The sequence below is a fragment of the Oncorhynchus mykiss genome, chromosome 1 (genome assembly GCF_013265735.2).
Source record: "Oncorhynchus mykiss isolate Arlee chromosome 1, USDA_OmykA_1.1, whole genome shotgun sequence".
Taxonomy (NCBI): Eukaryota; Metazoa; Chordata; class Actinopteri; order Salmoniformes; family Salmonidae; genus Oncorhynchus; species Oncorhynchus mykiss.
The window spans coordinates 79,242,278-79,259,927 of NC_048565.1; the positions used below are offsets into that span (position 1 = coordinate 79,242,278).

At 43.3% G+C, this 17,650-nt stretch overlaps 2 protein-coding genes across 13 annotated transcripts in view; one reads left to right on the top strand and one right to left on the bottom strand.

Moving 5' to 3' along the window:
- rtn4 (reticulon 4) overlaps positions 1-15,216 on the top strand; it is a 27,828-nt gene extending 12,612 nt beyond the window's left edge. For 6 of the 8 annotated variants that reach the window (XM_021611282.2, XM_036989308.1, XM_036989727.1 and 3 more), the window contains 6 exon segments: positions 7,586-7,793; positions 8,913-9,051; positions 10,222-10,291; positions 10,655-10,701; positions 11,653-11,711; positions 14,219-15,216. In XM_021611282.2, the coding sequence (XP_021466957.2) occupies positions 7,586-7,793; positions 8,913-9,051; positions 10,222-10,291; positions 10,655-10,701; positions 11,653-11,711; positions 14,219-14,264 (569 nt within the window). In that variant the 3' untranslated portion in view covers positions 14,265-15,216. 8 annotated transcript variants of the gene reach the window in all.
- The window catches only part of LOC110530112 (echinoderm microtubule-associated protein-like 6), a 94,115-nt gene continuing 91,477 nt past the window's right edge, over positions 15,013-17,650 (bottom strand). For all 5 annotated transcript variants that reach the window (XM_021612948.2, XM_021612963.2, XM_021612956.2 and 2 more), the window contains one exon: positions 15,013-17,528. In XM_021612948.2, coding sequence (XP_021468623.2) covers positions 17,504-17,528 — 25 coding nt within the window. In that variant the 3' untranslated portion in view covers positions 15,013-17,503. The remainder of the gene's footprint in view (positions 17,529-17,650) is intronic.

Below are 17,650 nucleotides of genomic sequence, written 5' to 3' on the forward strand. Positions count from 1 at the left end.
TGATGAGGTTGATTTGAGATGACCAGATGTGTTAATTGTTTGGCTGATTGATGATATGATGCAGTTTATGAAGATGTGACAGTACGCACTCTGTAGTCTAGGGGTTGGCTGTCTAATCTGTGCGTTTGTAGTAACTACATAGAACTTTGGGTGGTGTACGCCGTATACCATTTTTTAAAAATGTTTTAGTGCCATATCCGTTATGTATAACAGAGACATCATGCACAAAGTAGCCTACACAATCGCAAAGCATGTGAAATACACTATATATACAAGTGTATGTGGACACCCCTTCAAATTAGTGGATTCATCTATTTCAGCCACACCCGTTGCTGACAGGTGTATAAAATCGAGCACACAGCCACGCAAACTCCATAGACAAACATTGGCAGTAGAATGTCCTTACTGAAGAACTCAGTGGCTTTCAACGTGGCACAGTCATAGGATGCCACCCAACAAGTCAGTGTGTCAAATTTCTGCCCTGGTCAACTGTAAGTGCTGTTATTGTGAAGTGAAAACGTCTAGGAGCAACAACGGCTCAGCCACGAAGTGGTAGGCCACACAAGTTCACACAACGGGGCCGCCGAGGCCTGAAGTGCGTTAAAATAATCTGTCCTCTGTTGCAACACCCACTACCAAGTTCCAAACTGCCTCTGGAAGCAACATCCGCACAAAAACTGTTTGTCAGCCTCACCCAAGCCTAAGATCACCTGAGCTGACAAGGTAAAAATCTGTTCTGCCTCTGAGCAAGGCAGTTAGCCCACTGTTCCGGGGCGCCGAAGAAGTGGATGTCGATTATGGCAGTCACCCGCACCTACCTGATTCAGAGGGGTTGGGTTACATATGGAAGACACATTTCAGTTGAAGGCATTCAGTTGGACAACTGACTAGGTATCCCCCTTTCACCATACGCAATGTTAAGCGGCGGCTGGAGTCGTATAAAGCTTGCTGCCATTGGACGCTGGAGCAGTGGAAACGCAGTCCGACGGACAAATCTGTTTGGTGGATTCCAGGAGAACGGTACCTGCACGAATGCATAGTGCCAAGTGTAAAGTTTGGAGGAGGAGTAATGGTCAGGGCTGTTTTTCATGGTTTGGGCTAGGCCCCTTAATTCCAGTGAAGTAAAATCTTAACGCTACAGCATACAATGACATAGACTATTCTTCCAACTTTGTGGCAACAGTTTGAGGAAGGCCCTTTCCTGTTTCAGCAAGACAATTCATAAATTGGAACGCAGACTGTGACCCAGGCATAATTGCCTAACATCAGTGCCCGACCTCACTAATGCTTGTGTGGCTGAATAGAAGCAAGTGCTCGCAGGAATGTTCCAACATCTAGGGGATAACAATCAAAAAAGAGTGGATGCTGTTACAGCAGGAAAGGAGGGGGGGGGGGTGGTTTTGGAATGAGATGTTCAAAGAGCAGGTGTCCACATACTTTTGTTCGTGTAATGTGTGTTAATGCGAGGCACTCACAGCAGAATATCATCTGTCAGGCAGCAAGAGTGCGCAGCTGTCAACTGGTTGTCGCATGGAGTGGCTCACAGAAGAATGACATCGGTAGCTGGTAGGGTAGATAGGAAAGATGTTTCAACTGATCAGTATCTATTGAAAAGGTTTAGTCAGTGGTTTTGGTTGAATCTATTCTATCAATCGGGAGTGCATTTGTTTTGCTAACTGCCATCACATGTACACTATAGGCCTACATTGTTGTACAGAAACACTTCTAGCCAAACGGTCTCTTGCTAGGTGTGCAACTGGATTAAAGGGAAACTTCACCCTCCCAAAAAAACAATTTACATTTTTTCCAGACCTACAAAATGGTCTATATTAGAGATCGATCGATTAATTAGGGCCGATTTTAACTTTTCATAACAATCGGAAATCTGTATTTTTGGGCGCCGATTTGCCTTTTTTTTTTTTTTTGCAATTTGCCTTTTTTATTTAACTAGGCAGGTCAGTTAAGAAAACATTCTTATTTTCAATGACGGCCTAGGAATGGTGGGTTAACTGCCTTGTTCAGGGGCAGAAAGACAGATTTTTCACCTTGTCAGCTCGGGGGATCCAATCTTGCAACCTTACAGTTAACGAGTCCAATGCAATAACGACCTGCCCCTCTCTTGTTGCACTCCACAAGGAGTTAAGTGAATGCAGTAAGCCAAGGTAAGTTGCTAGCTAGCATTAAATTTATCTTATATTATCTAGCGTGTCCTGCGTTGCATATAATCTGACTGAGCATACAAATATCTAAGTATCTGACTGAGCGGTGGTAGGCAGAAGCAGGCGCGTAAACATTCATTCAAACAGCACTTTTGTGCGCTTTGATAGCAGCGCTTCGTTGTGCATCAATCATTGCGCTGTTTATGACTTCAAGCTTATCAACTCCCGAGATGAGGCTCGTGTTACCGAAGTGAAATGGCTAGCTAGTTAGCGCAAGCTAATTGTCGTTGTGTTGCTGGTTCGAGCCCAGGGAGGAGATGGACGGAAGCTATACTGTTACACTGGCAATACTAAAGTGCCTATAAGAACATCCAATAGTCAAAGGTTAATGAAATACAAATGGTATAGAGGGAAATAGTCCTATAATTCCTATAATAACTACAACCTAAAACTTCTTACCTGGGAATATTGAAGACTCATGTTAAAAGGAACCACCAGCTTTCATATGTTCTCATGTTCTGAGCAAGGAACTGAAACGTTAGCTTTCTTACATAGCACATATTGCACTTTTACTTTCTTCTCCAACACTTTGTTTTTACATTATTTAACCAAATTGAACATGTTTCATTATTTATTTACTTGAGGCTAAATTGATTTTATAGATGTATTATATTAAGTTAAAATAAGTGTTCATACAGTATTGTTGTAATTGTCATTATTACAAATAAAAATAAAAACATTTTAATTGGCCGATTTAATCGGTATTGGCTTTTTTGGTCCTCCAATTATCGGTATCGGCGTTGAAAAATCATAATCGGTCGACCTCTAGTCTATATGATTTAAGCGTTATGGATTTAGAACATCCAATTTGTCGTTCTTGTCTATAAAGTGTGATTTGAGAGTGAACCTGAAAAAAAGAAAGGGAAATACACAGGGCACCTTCGCTGGGCCGTTTTGGGAATTATTATGCTAAATTTGAGCATACCTACTTCTCCAGGCACCACTATACCACTGGGTGGAGTCATCTACTCACTGATTTGTCATATGTGTTGGGGAGGGAAAAACACGTGAACATTTGCACAAGGGGAGGGAGAGATTCTCTGGGAGGGAGGCGGGGGAAGTTTATAGCTGCTGCGTCAGAGCATTAGATGTGTTCTGTGCTAGCAGACAGTCCGCTGACCTCAGTCGTACACCCTGAGAGAAGGGGCGAGAGGGAGGGGAAGAGACAGGCAGAGAAAGGGAGAGTGAGACAAGGAACACTGCAGTCTCACAGGAGGAAGGTTTGGTTGTCCCCCCCCATCTTCCACCTCGGTCCCCGCACCCCACCCGACTGCGGGCCAACACACCGCACGCTGTCTGGAATGCCCTGCTGATACCTACAATAGCGTCTCTATCATGGAAAACGGAAAAACGGAAAACGGAGACTCCCAGCCTCCGCCACAGTGGAAAGACAAGGGTATCCCTCTTCCTTATTTTACTGTTGCGGCAACCTTTTCAAGTTTTTTATTTAGCCATGATTGCAGGGTTCTATAGACCGATTTCATTTGTGAAATGGAAAGTAGTCTGTTTTTGTTTTTAGGTGGTAGTTATTAAACAATGAGCAGGTATTGTGGACATTCGTAGGATGTTACTGGTAATGACTTTGGTAGTTTTGAGTGGGTTGTTGGAGGTTGCTTGTCCTATCCAATCATGCAAATAATTTACTCTATGAATGAGTAGCCATCTGTAGATAACCAATTGTTGGTAAGAGGCGCTCTTAATGCTTCCATGATTGCTGGCAGATGACCTTTGGTCAGAGTAGTGCTGACGGGGGGGAGTAGTGTGTCCAAAGGTGCATAGTGGGAGGAGGGGCGTTAAGCAAAAGTGAGAACATTTGTCTAATGATTTCCATGCAGCCTGGAGGTGACTCACCAGTGCACCAGGAGTCTCTTCCCCAGGGGTCTCTCTACCCCCTCTGACAAAAGTGCATGCTGAATGCAGGGCCAGCCTTCAGCTCGCTGATGAGGCGTTAGAAAGGTGTATAGAAGTCCAATTGTTCAGCATGTGTGAAACAGTGGTCAGTAGCCTCCATTTTTAAATGGATTCACATTTGCCCTATATGGCAAGCACCAGGTTGCTTATGGCAGAAGAGATCTTCTAGTGTTTTCCAGGCCCAGCTGTAGCCATCTGCTTTCAGATCAGACTGGGACATGGGTTGCCTAAGCATCACACTGGTGCTGTGGCTGTGCTCATATCAGCCGATGTCATGTGCTGCTGCCTTTGCATCATTCTGTGATGGAGAATGGCAATCGGCACACATTGCAACAAAGGGCCTCTGTGTCAACTCTATTTGACTAAATGGTATGTCATCCATTCCCGCAATTACTATCCGGCTGTGCACTATCAGTAAAGCATAAAAGAGGCACTTGGCCACTTTCGGATAAGGTAATGACATTAGTGTAGTAGCTTTATTAGGCAAGCATAGGCGGCCTGACAACTCACACAATTTTTCTGTTGCTCTGTCGTTCTCTACATACTATACTCTGCGACTGCCTTCATGGGACCGTCTCCGACCATTCTGGGTATCAAACCCAATGGCTAATTTATGAACTGCAGCATTTCTCACGTGTGTTCTGGCTCTGGGCCCGACCCATTGGTTTCTGGACCAATCGGACTGCCCAAAAGTTTTCGCATTCGGTGAAGGGTCGACAAGGTACTTTGATCTAGACTCCAGTGGGTGTGGTGTAGCCAAAGACAGTACGGTATGAAGATGGGCAGAAACTGCATTTCCAATAGAAATCCTTGATCACACTTGTAGGCGATGTCATGGCGACGTTAGCTAGCAAAGCTCATGTGTAGAAACACGACATTTGGGTCTAACAGTCGTCTTGTGGCAAACTGCTCATGTGCAGTCTGTCAAATCAAAGACACTCCTTTGCGATTAAGTAGTTTTTTTTACCAAAATGAAAACGTGTCCGTTGGTCACTTTCACAGGGTTGGAGTAATAACATGTTCAACTACTTAACTAAGGAAGAATTGTTCACTTCTCTCATCGACTTCTCAAACCCCGGCCTGGTCTGTTTAGTAACCGTTCCCTTAAGTCTTGTGATGTAGCGCCCTAGGTTTAGAAACTCTGTAGTTTTTGGCCGTAGCTAGCCTACACTAACATCCGGTTTTCAGGGATACAGTATTATCAACATGACTTCTGTTTCCCTTGTAAAACGGAAGTGGGAACTCCACTCTACTTCTTTCTACTTCTGCCATGTTAAGTTAGGCCAGAGCAAGGAGTCTGGGTAGCCAGGCAAAGCATAGGCCTGTCGTTTCTTTTTGAATAGGATAACGGGTGAATTGATTTCCAATCGGCATGTATTCTGATTCTAGAGTTTGACTGGTTCCAACTGGGGCATTAGGGCTACAAAAATCTGTTCTTACTAACATGGAATCACTGTCAGGCACTTGTTGCTTTATATTGGTCCACAGCTTTAAATGGTTGTATGAAAGACTTTAAATAAATTGCAAACTGCCTCTGGTGGTCTGTTTCTGCATTTGTTGGAATATGGCTTTGTTACTCCTAATTTTATATTTGATCTGGCTTTGTAGGTCTGCAAGATGCACTGTTGTGTTGTTGATTTGAACTGGTCAACATTTGCAGAGTTATGTAACATTTACCACACCACCTACTACCCAATTTTCATTCCGTGTTGAAACCAAATGATTATTCATGCAAAGCTTTACCACACTTCACTCGAATTGTAGAAAAGCTAATTCACATATTTGCATTCGTCATGTATTGAAACGTATTTTGGGTTAAATATTAAGGGCTGAGGCGCTGCAGAGCTGTGCATACAATTGTCTTTCTATCAAATCGACCTAGCAGGAGGTGAACTGCCTCGCTCTCCCTCGCACAGCTGAGCTGGTGCTGAATGCGAGGAGGCTCAAGATGGATGCCAAACGGGGTTAGTGCTGTCATGCTCTTGTTTACGATGCTGATTTTTTCATATCACATTTATATTCGATTGCATTGCATTAAATTAATGCAATGCATTTAATTAACCACTGCTTGACACATGCTTTGGTGGGAGGCAGATGTGAAGGAATTGAGCTGTGCGTGGCACGATACTGACGTTTATCTTTATGGGGGCTACACTGGCCTGATAGAAAGACATGGCGTTATCGACGATTCATGGCGTTTTCCCTGTATCTATATCCCCTATGGATATATCAAAGACGAGTGTATATATACGAATATGGAGCTGTATACGGAAGGACTTGATTAAAACATGGCGTGTTTATAGGATCAGATCAGCGTTGTTGATGATGCGTGGGCTATTTTTAAGTCCTCATGCTAGTGCATGCTTACCATGTGTAGCTAGACAGACACGTTCGGACTGAAAGGCCCCCCCTTCACGTTTTTATTGATTGCACGTCAGCTAATATTGCTAGCAACATTCTAGACATAGGGCCATGGTGATGCAAATTCTGGGTCCGGCCGGCTAAGGCTACTATGCTAGCTAGCTATGTATGGAAATACATGTAGCTAAGCTAGCTGGCAGCTAGCTTTTAAGTTAGCTTTTCATTTGCCCAAAACCCTAACGGCGTCTCCGCCCAAAAACCGACACCTCACGACGTGGCCATGTTTAAGCTAAGGGTACCGATTGTCTGACTTGTACCTCTGATTTGATGCCTCTCAAGAACCATTGTGACTTTTGACAGTCAAGTGTGTCCCTAGGCTGGATAAAACTGCCGATGCTGCTTATGGTCTTGGTCCTGCAGTGTTTTTAGGCATTCGGTTTTTTTAGTGTCAGCTGTATGATCATATTTCAATCAAATTCATGCAACAAACGTCGTTGCTTTGGTACTTGATATGATTATCTTTTTTGGCAGAAACTTGTCAGATGTGATTTAGGTTTTCAACTATAAGCTCATTCATCACTTGTTAAGCCATTTGAAATCTGGCAGCCTGCTAAGTCATTTCACATTGCAGACTCAAACGATGTCAGCTTGCTGGCTAGCCTACGTTTTTGAAATTCGTCAACCAGTAGGAAATCGTCTGTTTCACATCTAATAATGTACACTGACCTGCTAGGAATCCCTGGTGAAACACAAGCATGGGTCTGTCCTGCCCCCAGCTCTGTAATTTTAGCCATCACCCAATCTTCACACAGAAATGGGCGCTAGGCCAATAACATGACTCCTATGAATGGACAATTACCTGCAGTGCTGTACTGGTACAGCAGTAAACTAAAACACCCAGGATTTCCTTTTATTGAAGTGCATCTATCCAGACGTGGCTAGGAGCTAAGATTTTCATAGATTTCTCTCTGATTCATCCCGTCTCCACATCACCGCCATGATATAGCGTAGCATAATGTGTTGAAAGGAAGCCCACTGTTTTTTTTTGTGCTTATGCACTGCAGCTATCTGACCCTTTCCCTTCTCCCCTGCAGTGGTAGAGCTCCTGTACTGGCGCGATGTCAAGACCTCGGGCGTGGTGTTTGGCGCTAGCCTCTCCCTGCTGCTCTCCCTGACACTGTGCAGCATCGTCAGTGTCTCCTCCTACATCGGTCTGGCTCTCCTCTCTGTCACCATCTGCTTCAGGATATACAAGGGGATCCTGCAGGCCATCCAGAAGTCCGACGAAGGGCACCCATTCAAGTGAATAACCAATAACCAACTCAATTTACTCCATGATGTATTGCAGACAACATCCATATATTCTATTACATTATACATGCCTTACTTCCAAGGGGCATATTAGGATGCCAAGCAGCGTAACGTTGACGTCTCGCTTACATTTCTAATACCGCAGCCTTGTGGGCCTATTAGAAGAATATGAAAGGGGGATACCTAGTCAGTTCTCCAACTGAAATGTGTCTTCTGCATTTAACTCAACCCCTCTGAATCAGAGCGGTGCAGTGGGCTGCATTCATCGACATCCACGTCTTTGGGGAATAGTGGGTTAATTGCCTTGCTCAGGGGCAGAACGACAGATTTTTACCGTGTCAGCTCGGGGATTCGATCTAGCAACCTTTCGTTTACTGGCCCAACTCTCTAACCACTAAGACCATGGAACGGTGATCAATATACCAAGGAAGTGTTTCCAAAAAGTATGCATCTATATAGGGTTTGAGGATAATTCCATCTAGTCAATTCAGGAATTGAATTTCATTTAATTGACTGAATTGAAACCCCACATCAGTTTTAGGAATTTGCCATTTGAACATTAATCCAGCTACTTGGCTAATTGATAGAGATGGTTCTGTTGGAGTAAAACATTGACTTGAAAGCTGTTCAGGAGAAGTGAGCATCACTTGATTTGATGGGTTGCAGTAGTGGATATATTCTCAGCCATTAAGGGAGAAGGGACGTGGCTCCTATTTGAGAGTAAACATTGCCACTCAGTCGCACACAGAGCTGCAACTCAGTTTATCCCCGTTCCTGGCAGTGGCTCAAAGCCGCCTTATGAGTTCTCACTAACCACTTGTTAAGATTTGAATTAGCTGGGTTTAAGATTACAATCAAAATGACTGGTACTCAGAAAGTTATAACTAAGCTGGTTCTTGGCTTTGCATTTAAGAAATCAATCTAGCATGCAAACAGAAAAAGGCAAACTATTCTCCTTGACAACCTGTGTGGGCTACAGAGGTTATTGTAGACCCTTCACCCATGTTTTGTGATTACGTTCTCCGTATTGCTATTTGTGTAAAGGCACCATATTTGGATTCATGATTTGTCTTGCAACATACGTAGGTCGATCGCTCATTTGTCTTGCAGGCTGTACCTGGATCAGGATGTGGCTCTGTCAGAGGGAACTGTCCATAAGTACAGCGACTGCGTTCTGGCACGGTTCAACACAACAGTCACTGAGCTGCGTCGCCTCTTCCTGGTTGAAGACCTGGTGGATTCCCTAAAGGTGAATGTTTATGCAACTGAAGATTTTACGGATGTAGGCCAACCTCCTGCATGAAAATATAGTGCTTGTATAGGAGGTACGGTCACTCGTGACTTGCAAACCCATATTTGATTTCAGAATTGGTTAGGATAATAAAAATTGACGACCTCCTGCTAGTTGGGGAGCCCTGCCTTAATAGCTACTGACATTTCAGCTGAAAACATTTGCCCTTAAATCTATGATTACGTTCACATGTAAAATGAGTGGCTTTGAGCTTTCCTTTCGTTTTGTCCATGTACAGTCAGGCTGAAGTAGGTGTCCTAAGGGGGGGGACAGCAGCTGTTGAGAGCTATGAGGTTTCTACATGCTTGTCAACACCTTCCAGTTCAACTCTTGCCCTGTCCACTGCTAAGGCCACTCAAGCCCCCTCCTCCCAACCTGTCTGGCCCCTCTCTGTGGGTGGGGGTGTCTTTGGTCCTAGCCCGACCTCTGTTAGAGCAGTGGTTCCCAACTCCGGTCCTCAAGTACCCCCAACAGTACACATTTTTATTGTAACCCTGGACAAGAACACCCGATTCAACTAATCATCAAGCTCTCTGAGTTGAATTGGGTATGTTAGTCTGGGGCTTCAACAACAATGTGCACTGTTGGAGGGTACAGTGAATTAGACCTCTGCCTATTCAACAGAGCCATTGGCTACATCAATTTAGGTTTATTAAGGTTCATGAAGTGTCATCTATTTATTCTGTAGTGTACCCTGTGAGTAGAGCGAAATAGTGACATCGTAAACCTCTGCCAAATGTCGTAAATAAACAACATCACTTTGGCTACACCACTATGACCTTATTTATACATTTGGGACAAGGTATAAATGCTTGTTGATGTTTTGATTCCAGGTCAGAGATTCTCAGACAGTTTCTTTAGTTGCTCATTTTAAAAGCTCTGTCTACCATGTCCATTTTTAAAGTGGGGCTACCCACCTTGCATATTACCATATAAGGATGCATGTGATCCTGGATTACGTCTGCAAAGTACCTAGTGTCTGTAAATGCCGTAGGAATGAATATGCTACATTACGGGAAATTGTTATAGAATATCTTTGCTAATCAATATATGGAAAATGGTCTCCTACATATTGGCCTAGTGTTTTAAACACACTGAAATAAAACCTGTCATTCTTCTCCCATTCAGTTTGCTGTGCTGATGTGGATTCTCACCTATGTTGGTGCCTTGTTCAACGGACTCACTCTCTTTATTCTGGGTAAGATGCTTTATAAATGGCAATTAATAACTTTTATAAAGGCATTTATGATGTTTTGTTGCTATGGTGCCTAGGGAAGCAGTATCATGTGATTAGCTCTGTAATACTCTCAGGAACAGGCCTAAGCTGGGTTTATTTCAGGATACCATGCGAGTCCGAATAGAGACGGTGGTTGATTGACAGGTTTCGGTCTGACACCCATTATAACCGCCAGCTTCCTTTTTAAATACTTTGACATGCATCTGATCCACCCTTCTGGGTATAAAGGGACATGCCATCAAGATACTGTTTAGAGATTGCAGCAGAGCCAGGTTGAATAATGCCACCTTGTTATAGAACATGATCTTATTTTTCTCCCTCCAGGTCTGGTTGGAATGTTTAGCTGCCCTATTGTCTATGAGAAGTACAAGGTATGAGCTGATAAATGTATGAAAAAAACAAGTTAATGTGAAGGAATCATAGAACACCCACACCTCTCGACAGTAACCACGATCCCCCCCGACACACCTCTCGACAGTAACCACGATCCCCCCCCCGACACACCTCTCGACAGTAACCACGATCCCCCCTGACACACCTCTCGACAGTAACCACGATCCCCCCCGACACACCTCTCGACAGTAACCACGATCCCCCCCGACACACCTCTCGACAGTAACCACGATGACCCCCGACACACCTCTCGACAGTAACCACGATCCCCCCAGACACACCTCTCGACAGGAACCACCACCCCCCACGCGCCTCTCGACAGTAACCACGACCCCCCACGCACCTCTCGACAGTAACCACGACCCCCCACGCGCCTCTCGACAGTAACCACGACCCCCCCACGCGCCTCTCGACAGTAACCACGACCCCCCCACGCGCCTCTCGACAGTAACCACGATCCCCCCCACGCGCCTCTCGACAGTAACCACGAGCACCCCCCACGCGCCTCTCGACAGTAACCACGATCCCCCCCCACGCGCCTCTCGACAGTAACCACGATCCCCCCCACGCGCCTCTCGACAGTAACCACGATCCCCCCCCACGCGCCTCTCGACAGTAACCACGATCCCCCCCCACGCGCCTCTCGACAGTAACCACGATCCCCCCCACGCGCCTCTCGACAGTAACCACGATCCCCCCCACGCGCCTCTCGACAGTAACCACGATCCCCCCCACGCGCCTCTCGACAGTAACCACGATCCCCCCCACGCGCCTCTCGACAGTAACCACGATCCCCCCCCCCCCCCCCCCCCCCCCCCCCCACGCGCCTCTTGACAGTAACCACAATCAATTGACTTCATAGCCAATTGAGGCAGAAGTATTATACCTGAGCTTTTCACTAGAATTATTTTTATTTTGTTTTATTTTAGGTACAGATTGACCATTACGTGGGTATGGCCAGCAAGCAGGTTAAAGACATTATTGCAACGTAAGTAAATACCAGTGGACGAAATACAAATATATTGGCATTGTCTTAATGAAGAAAAGTAGGTATCCAAAAAAATACTTTCTTTCAATAACCATGTCAACTGTTGAGGCCCAAACGTTGTTGTGAAGTAAGTTAATACTGGAGGACAAAATGTAAATATCTTGGCAGTGATGTAATCAGACAAATATGAACCTTTCAAGTATTGAAAGTGTGTATGGAAGAGGAATGTGATTGAAGCCCTTTAGCCTTTTCTATTAATGACAGTAATGGGACAGTGGAATGAACTGTGTTGCATTCCAATGTCTTTCTGTCAGGAAAATACAGAAATTAAAACACTTATTTTACATATCTGAATAATTTGATTTTATGAAATTCAGTGGCAATAAAACAAGGTCATTATTGAATACTTTGGAAAAGAGTAGAAATCTGTGACATGAAATGCCTCATGTTATACCTCTTCAACATTTTGTGCACGTTTTTGTTCATGAGACATACACTGCTCAAAAAAATAAAGGGAACACTTAAACAACACAATGTAACTCCAAGTCAATCACACTTCTGTGAAATCAAACTGTCCACTTAGGAAGCAACACTGATTGACAATACATTTCACATGCTGTTGTGCAAATAGAATAGACAACAGGTGGAAATTATAGGCAAGACACCACCAATAAAGGAGTGGTTCTGCAGGTGATAACCACAGACCACTTCTCAGTTCCTATGCTTCCTGGCTGATGTTTTGGTCACTTTTGAATGCTGGCGGTGCTTTCACTCTAGTGGTAGCATGAGATGGAGTCTACAACCCACACAAGTGGCTCAGGTAGTGCAGCTCATCCAGGATGGCACATCAATGCGAGCTGTGGCAAGGTTTGCTGTGTCTGTCAGCATAGTGTCCAGAGCATGGAGGCGCTACCAGGAGACAGGCCAGTACATCAGGAGACGTGGAGGAGGCTGTAGAAGGGCAACAACCCAGCAGCAGGACCGCTACCTCTGCCTTTGTGCAAGGAGGAGCAGGAGGAGCACTGCCAGAGCCCTGCATAATGACCTCCAGCAGACCACAAATGTGCATGTGTCTGCTCAAACGGTCAGAAACAGACTCCATGAGGGTGGTATGAGGGCCTGACGTCCACAGGCGGGGGTTGTGCTTACAGCCCAACACCGTGCAGGAAGTTTGGCATTTGCCAGAGAACCCCAAGATTGGCAAATTCGCCACTGGCGCCCTGTGCTCTTCCCAGATGAAAGCAGGTTCACACTGAACACGTGACAGTCTGGAGATGCCGTGGAGAACGTTCTGCTGCCTGCAACATCCTCCAGCATGACCGGTTTGGCGGTGGGTCAGTCATGGTGTGGGGTGGCATTTCTTTGGGGGGCCGCACAGCCCTCCATGTGCTCGCCAGAGGTAGCCTGACTGCCGTTAGGTACCGAGATGAGATCCTCAGACCCCTTGTGAGACCATATGCTGGTGTGGTTGGCCCTGGGTTCCTCCTAATGCAAGACAATGCTAGACCTCATGTGGCTGGAGTGTGTCAGCAGTTCCTGCAAGAGGAAGGCATTGATGCTATGGACTGGCCTGCCCCTTCCCCAGACCTGAATCCAATTGAGCACATCTGGGACATCATGTCTCGCTCCATCCACCAACGCCACGTTGCACCACAGACTGTCAAGGAGTTGGCGGATGCTTTAGTCCAGGTCTTGGAGGAGATCCCTCAGGAGACCATCCGCCACCTCATCAGGAGCATGCCCAGGCGTTGTAGGGAGGTCATACAGGCACATGGAGGCCACACACACACTACTGAGCCTAATTTTGACTTGTTTTAAGGACATTACATCAAAGTTGGATCAGCCTGTAGTGTGGTTTTCCACTTTAATTTTGAGTGTGACTCCAAATCCAGACCTCCATGGGTTGATAAATTTGATATCCTTTGATAATTTCTGTGATTTTTTTGTCAGCACATTCAACTATGTAAAGAAAAACGTATTTAATAAGAATATTTCATTCATTCAGATCTAGGATGTGTTATTTTAGTGTTCCCTTTATTTTTTTGAGCAGTGTATATTGCATCTGCATTACTGTTAATAGGTTCTGCAAGAATTATATTATTGTAGACAAAAATGAAAGGTGTACAAGTGTTCCACCTGACCGAAGTTATCCAAACAGTGTTTACATGCACATTTTATCAAAAGGTATAACTCCACCCCTTGTATTCAATTAATTCAAAACCAGAATTTAATTACCTGAACACTTGAAATATCTTCTATGAACCTTTGGCTGGATGTTTATAATTACTTCATTTTTTTTTTTTACAAGTTGGTATTGTGTATTTGTGACTGTCGTACCTTATTTGGTTTTTACGTAGCTGCACTCCTGCCTACATAATAAGTAGGCTATATTGAATTGAAGTGTTTTCTTGAGAGTTTTTATTCAGAGCTTTCTTTTTGGAGTTTTTTTTTTAAAGCTGCATATTAACATCGTCTGTGACTAAAGCTGTGCCGCCTTTCACTTTCAGGGTGCAGTCCAAAGTCCCAGGACTGAAGCGTGTGAAGGCAGAGTAAAGAAAAGAGAATGAGCCAGTCCCTGAGACTCCCTATGAGAGGGTGGAGGGCACTTGGCGGGGGGGGGGGGGGGGCAGGCATGCACCCCTGCATAACTGCTATTTTCAATCTCTTTTCAGTTCATAATTCCTTGTTCCCTGAAACACCCTGGGTTATGTTTAAAAAAATATATATATTATTCACCAGCTCAAAAGTGTTCAACTTTTGATTAACTAAATTGAACATGCTGATCTATCTGGCTTAAAATGCTAGTTTGTGTGAAATATGAAGAAAGAAAAAAAATAAGGCTTATTATTTTAATCTTGCACTTGGACCTGACCAGTGATGCGTTTTGAAATAAAATTGTGTTCCATGAGCTGGTTCATTTGTTCTCTCCCTTGATGCAGTGTTCAGAAAATTGGAATTGCATTGTCTTTTTTGTAATGAGGGAGGGTTAATTGGTACCTTTGTGGAAACCTGAATACCTGTCGTTATTTGGTATGATTAAGTTAGTGGTGTTTGTGATTTTACTGTTTTATTGATAGACTGTAGTTTCAAAGCTTCTAGCTCTCTTCAGTGGCTATTGAGTGTACTTGACACAAGGTGTTGACGTGTCATTGTGCTTGACGATGGTCTTTAATGCCAGCAGGGCGATAATCCATAGCACTTCATGCTTCTGAGTATTTCTAGCTAGAAACATTTAGAACATTTTAATGATAATTTCACCTCATGCAGCTGCCTATTTAAACTCTGGAAGAACACGTTTACAAAGAACTTAAGACAAAAAAAAATAAACATACCATCTGTGGACCCAATATCTAAAGCTGCAAAATTATGTAACATGGAAACTTCAAGCATTGTTTATGCAAGTAATTGTGAATGATACTTCATACAATTGTAATGAACTCTTATGAGAACTGTTTGTGGAATGCATTGTGAAATAGAAACAATTACAATAAAGCTTATAGATGAATTAATGTGGATGTTTTTTCTCTCAGGCAAGCTGGAGGATTTAGAAAAGTAGCCACGGATATAGTTACAGAAACTACCTAAAACAACCCCATGGTCCTATAGGAAAGGATGTCGCTAACATTTTCCATCCCATAAGAATGGACTGTTTGCTGAGCTGTTCTAAATAGCATGTAGGAATGTAAATACTTCCAGTATATGATGTAGTACACATTTGGCACGTAATGTCTGTCAATTTCGTAAATGCATTTTTAAATTATTTGATTGCCAGTGAAATTACGTTTAGCAGACGCTCTAATCCAGTGAATACAAAGTGTAAGGAATGTTGGGAGACTGAAAAAAGCTCAATGCCTTGAGTCATACCCACGTGTTTGCGGACAAATTCGGTATTCTCATTTAATCTTTCCATACACTTAATACTTGCACATGTACACAATAAATTTGTATAAAACATTGTCATTCATACGATAAAATCACCACAGATGTTTGATTAAAAAATAAATTCATGCATTTGAGCATTTTAAAAAAAATGTACAATATGATACAAATACTTTTACGATATCTGGACCATCTGTCTTGTACAAAAATTAAATGAATAAAAATATGTAAACAGGAATCCATACTGCTTAAAGAATGCACATATAGTAACATATTGCTGCCACACTGCTAGCTAAACATTAGTGAGACTGACAGGCTAAAGACAGCAAGGCTAAGAGCGCTATTCATTCTGTAACGCTAAAGTGTTACACATTCTGCAATAGAAATGTAAAGGTCATTTCTGAGCCGACGTGCAGCGTTTACCGTGAATGCGGTCTCCGCTAAAGCGGGAACATTGTCTTTAAATTTCGATCACGCTGTAAAACTGAATTTCCGTGATGCGGATTGACGAGACGACTAAGAGTTCAACAGTAGACCAAGGCCTGTGTTCCCAAAAGCATTTGCCTTAAAATGCTTTTGGGAAACCAGGTTCAGGGCTTGAGTAAGACTGTATAGTCCGCTTTGGTGTGACAGGTCACCGTCTCCTGGACTGTCTATTTCACTTAGCCTTTTAGCACTGACTTTGATAAATAATTTTAGGAAAAATGTACTCTATACGATTGTGACGTCTCACCTAACTATTTTAAGATGAATGTAAATCGCCCTGGATAAGAGCATCTGCTAAATGACAAATCTAAATGTAAGCCACCCAGTTGATATCCCTTACTGGAAGTGAATGTTGAAACATACGGTAACGCTTCAGTACTAGTTCTATTAACATTATTTTTGTTGAATCTTTTCACAATGGTTATATGGAAGCATGTTTCACCAAGATATTTCACAAAATTTAAGTAACATTTTAACAATAGTTAAAAGCATTTTAAGAATGCTTCCTAATCTTTTTTGTAACAACCACAAACTGAAAATTGATCGTCAGATCACAGTAACATTTAAATATTTTCAATAGAGCTATTATAACTTACTATGTCACATGTTACATCTCATCATACTTTGGATGTTGTATGCATAAACGGCAGCAAACCAATGCCCCTTTCTGCAGATTGAATGAGAAACTTTACAATCGAATAGCACCAGAGGTGTACAAAATAATTTCAAACGTGAAACTGCAAAAAAATATAACAAGTAGAAATATTCATAAAGGCACTTAAGGATATTAATACTTTCAAATGAATTATGGGGGGAAAAAAACTTTTATCCTCTACACTGGGCAGGATTTAGGGCTATTTTCAATCTATTGCTGTAGCGATACAGATTGCGCAATAGAAATTAAGGTAATTTCAGATTGAGCCGACATAGGCAGCATTTACTGTGAATGCAATCTCCGCCGCAAACGCGGGAACATTGCCTTTCAAATCTGCATTGTCAACCATGTGCGATTTGATTGAATCCCAGGCATTATCAATGGTTTCATTATAAATCAATAGCTGGCATGGCAACCTGCCTTCATTGAAAGCAGATGTGAATGTAAACACTGCCATTTCTTGTTAGGCCAGAAAGTCAAACATTTTCTAGTGGCAAAAAAATCTACTTCAAAGTGGTTTCTGTTAGAAAAGGAGCTACCTGCTCTGCCTAATGCTTAGACTTGAATTAATAGTACAGTGATTAGCGTATTGCCCATCCCCAGGTGTTGTTCTAAGAATGGGGAGACAGTTGCAGGCAAAAAGGTAGACCGCAGCCAGACACTTGAGGCTTTGGGATCCTGGCTGCATTCCTGTCGGAATCCAAGACTTACTGCGGTGGGCTAAGGAGTCTGGGTGCATGTTAGTGGATGGTTGTGGAGAAAAAGCTCCGGTTTACAGGCATTTCCACACAAAGACACTAAAAAAGAGGAAGACAATACAGCAGTCAGTAAAAAATAAGACCTGTCTGGAGTACAAGATGAGCTGTGAAAAATTCTAATGCAAATCACTTGTGAATGTGCCTATTTATTGTAGAGTAGC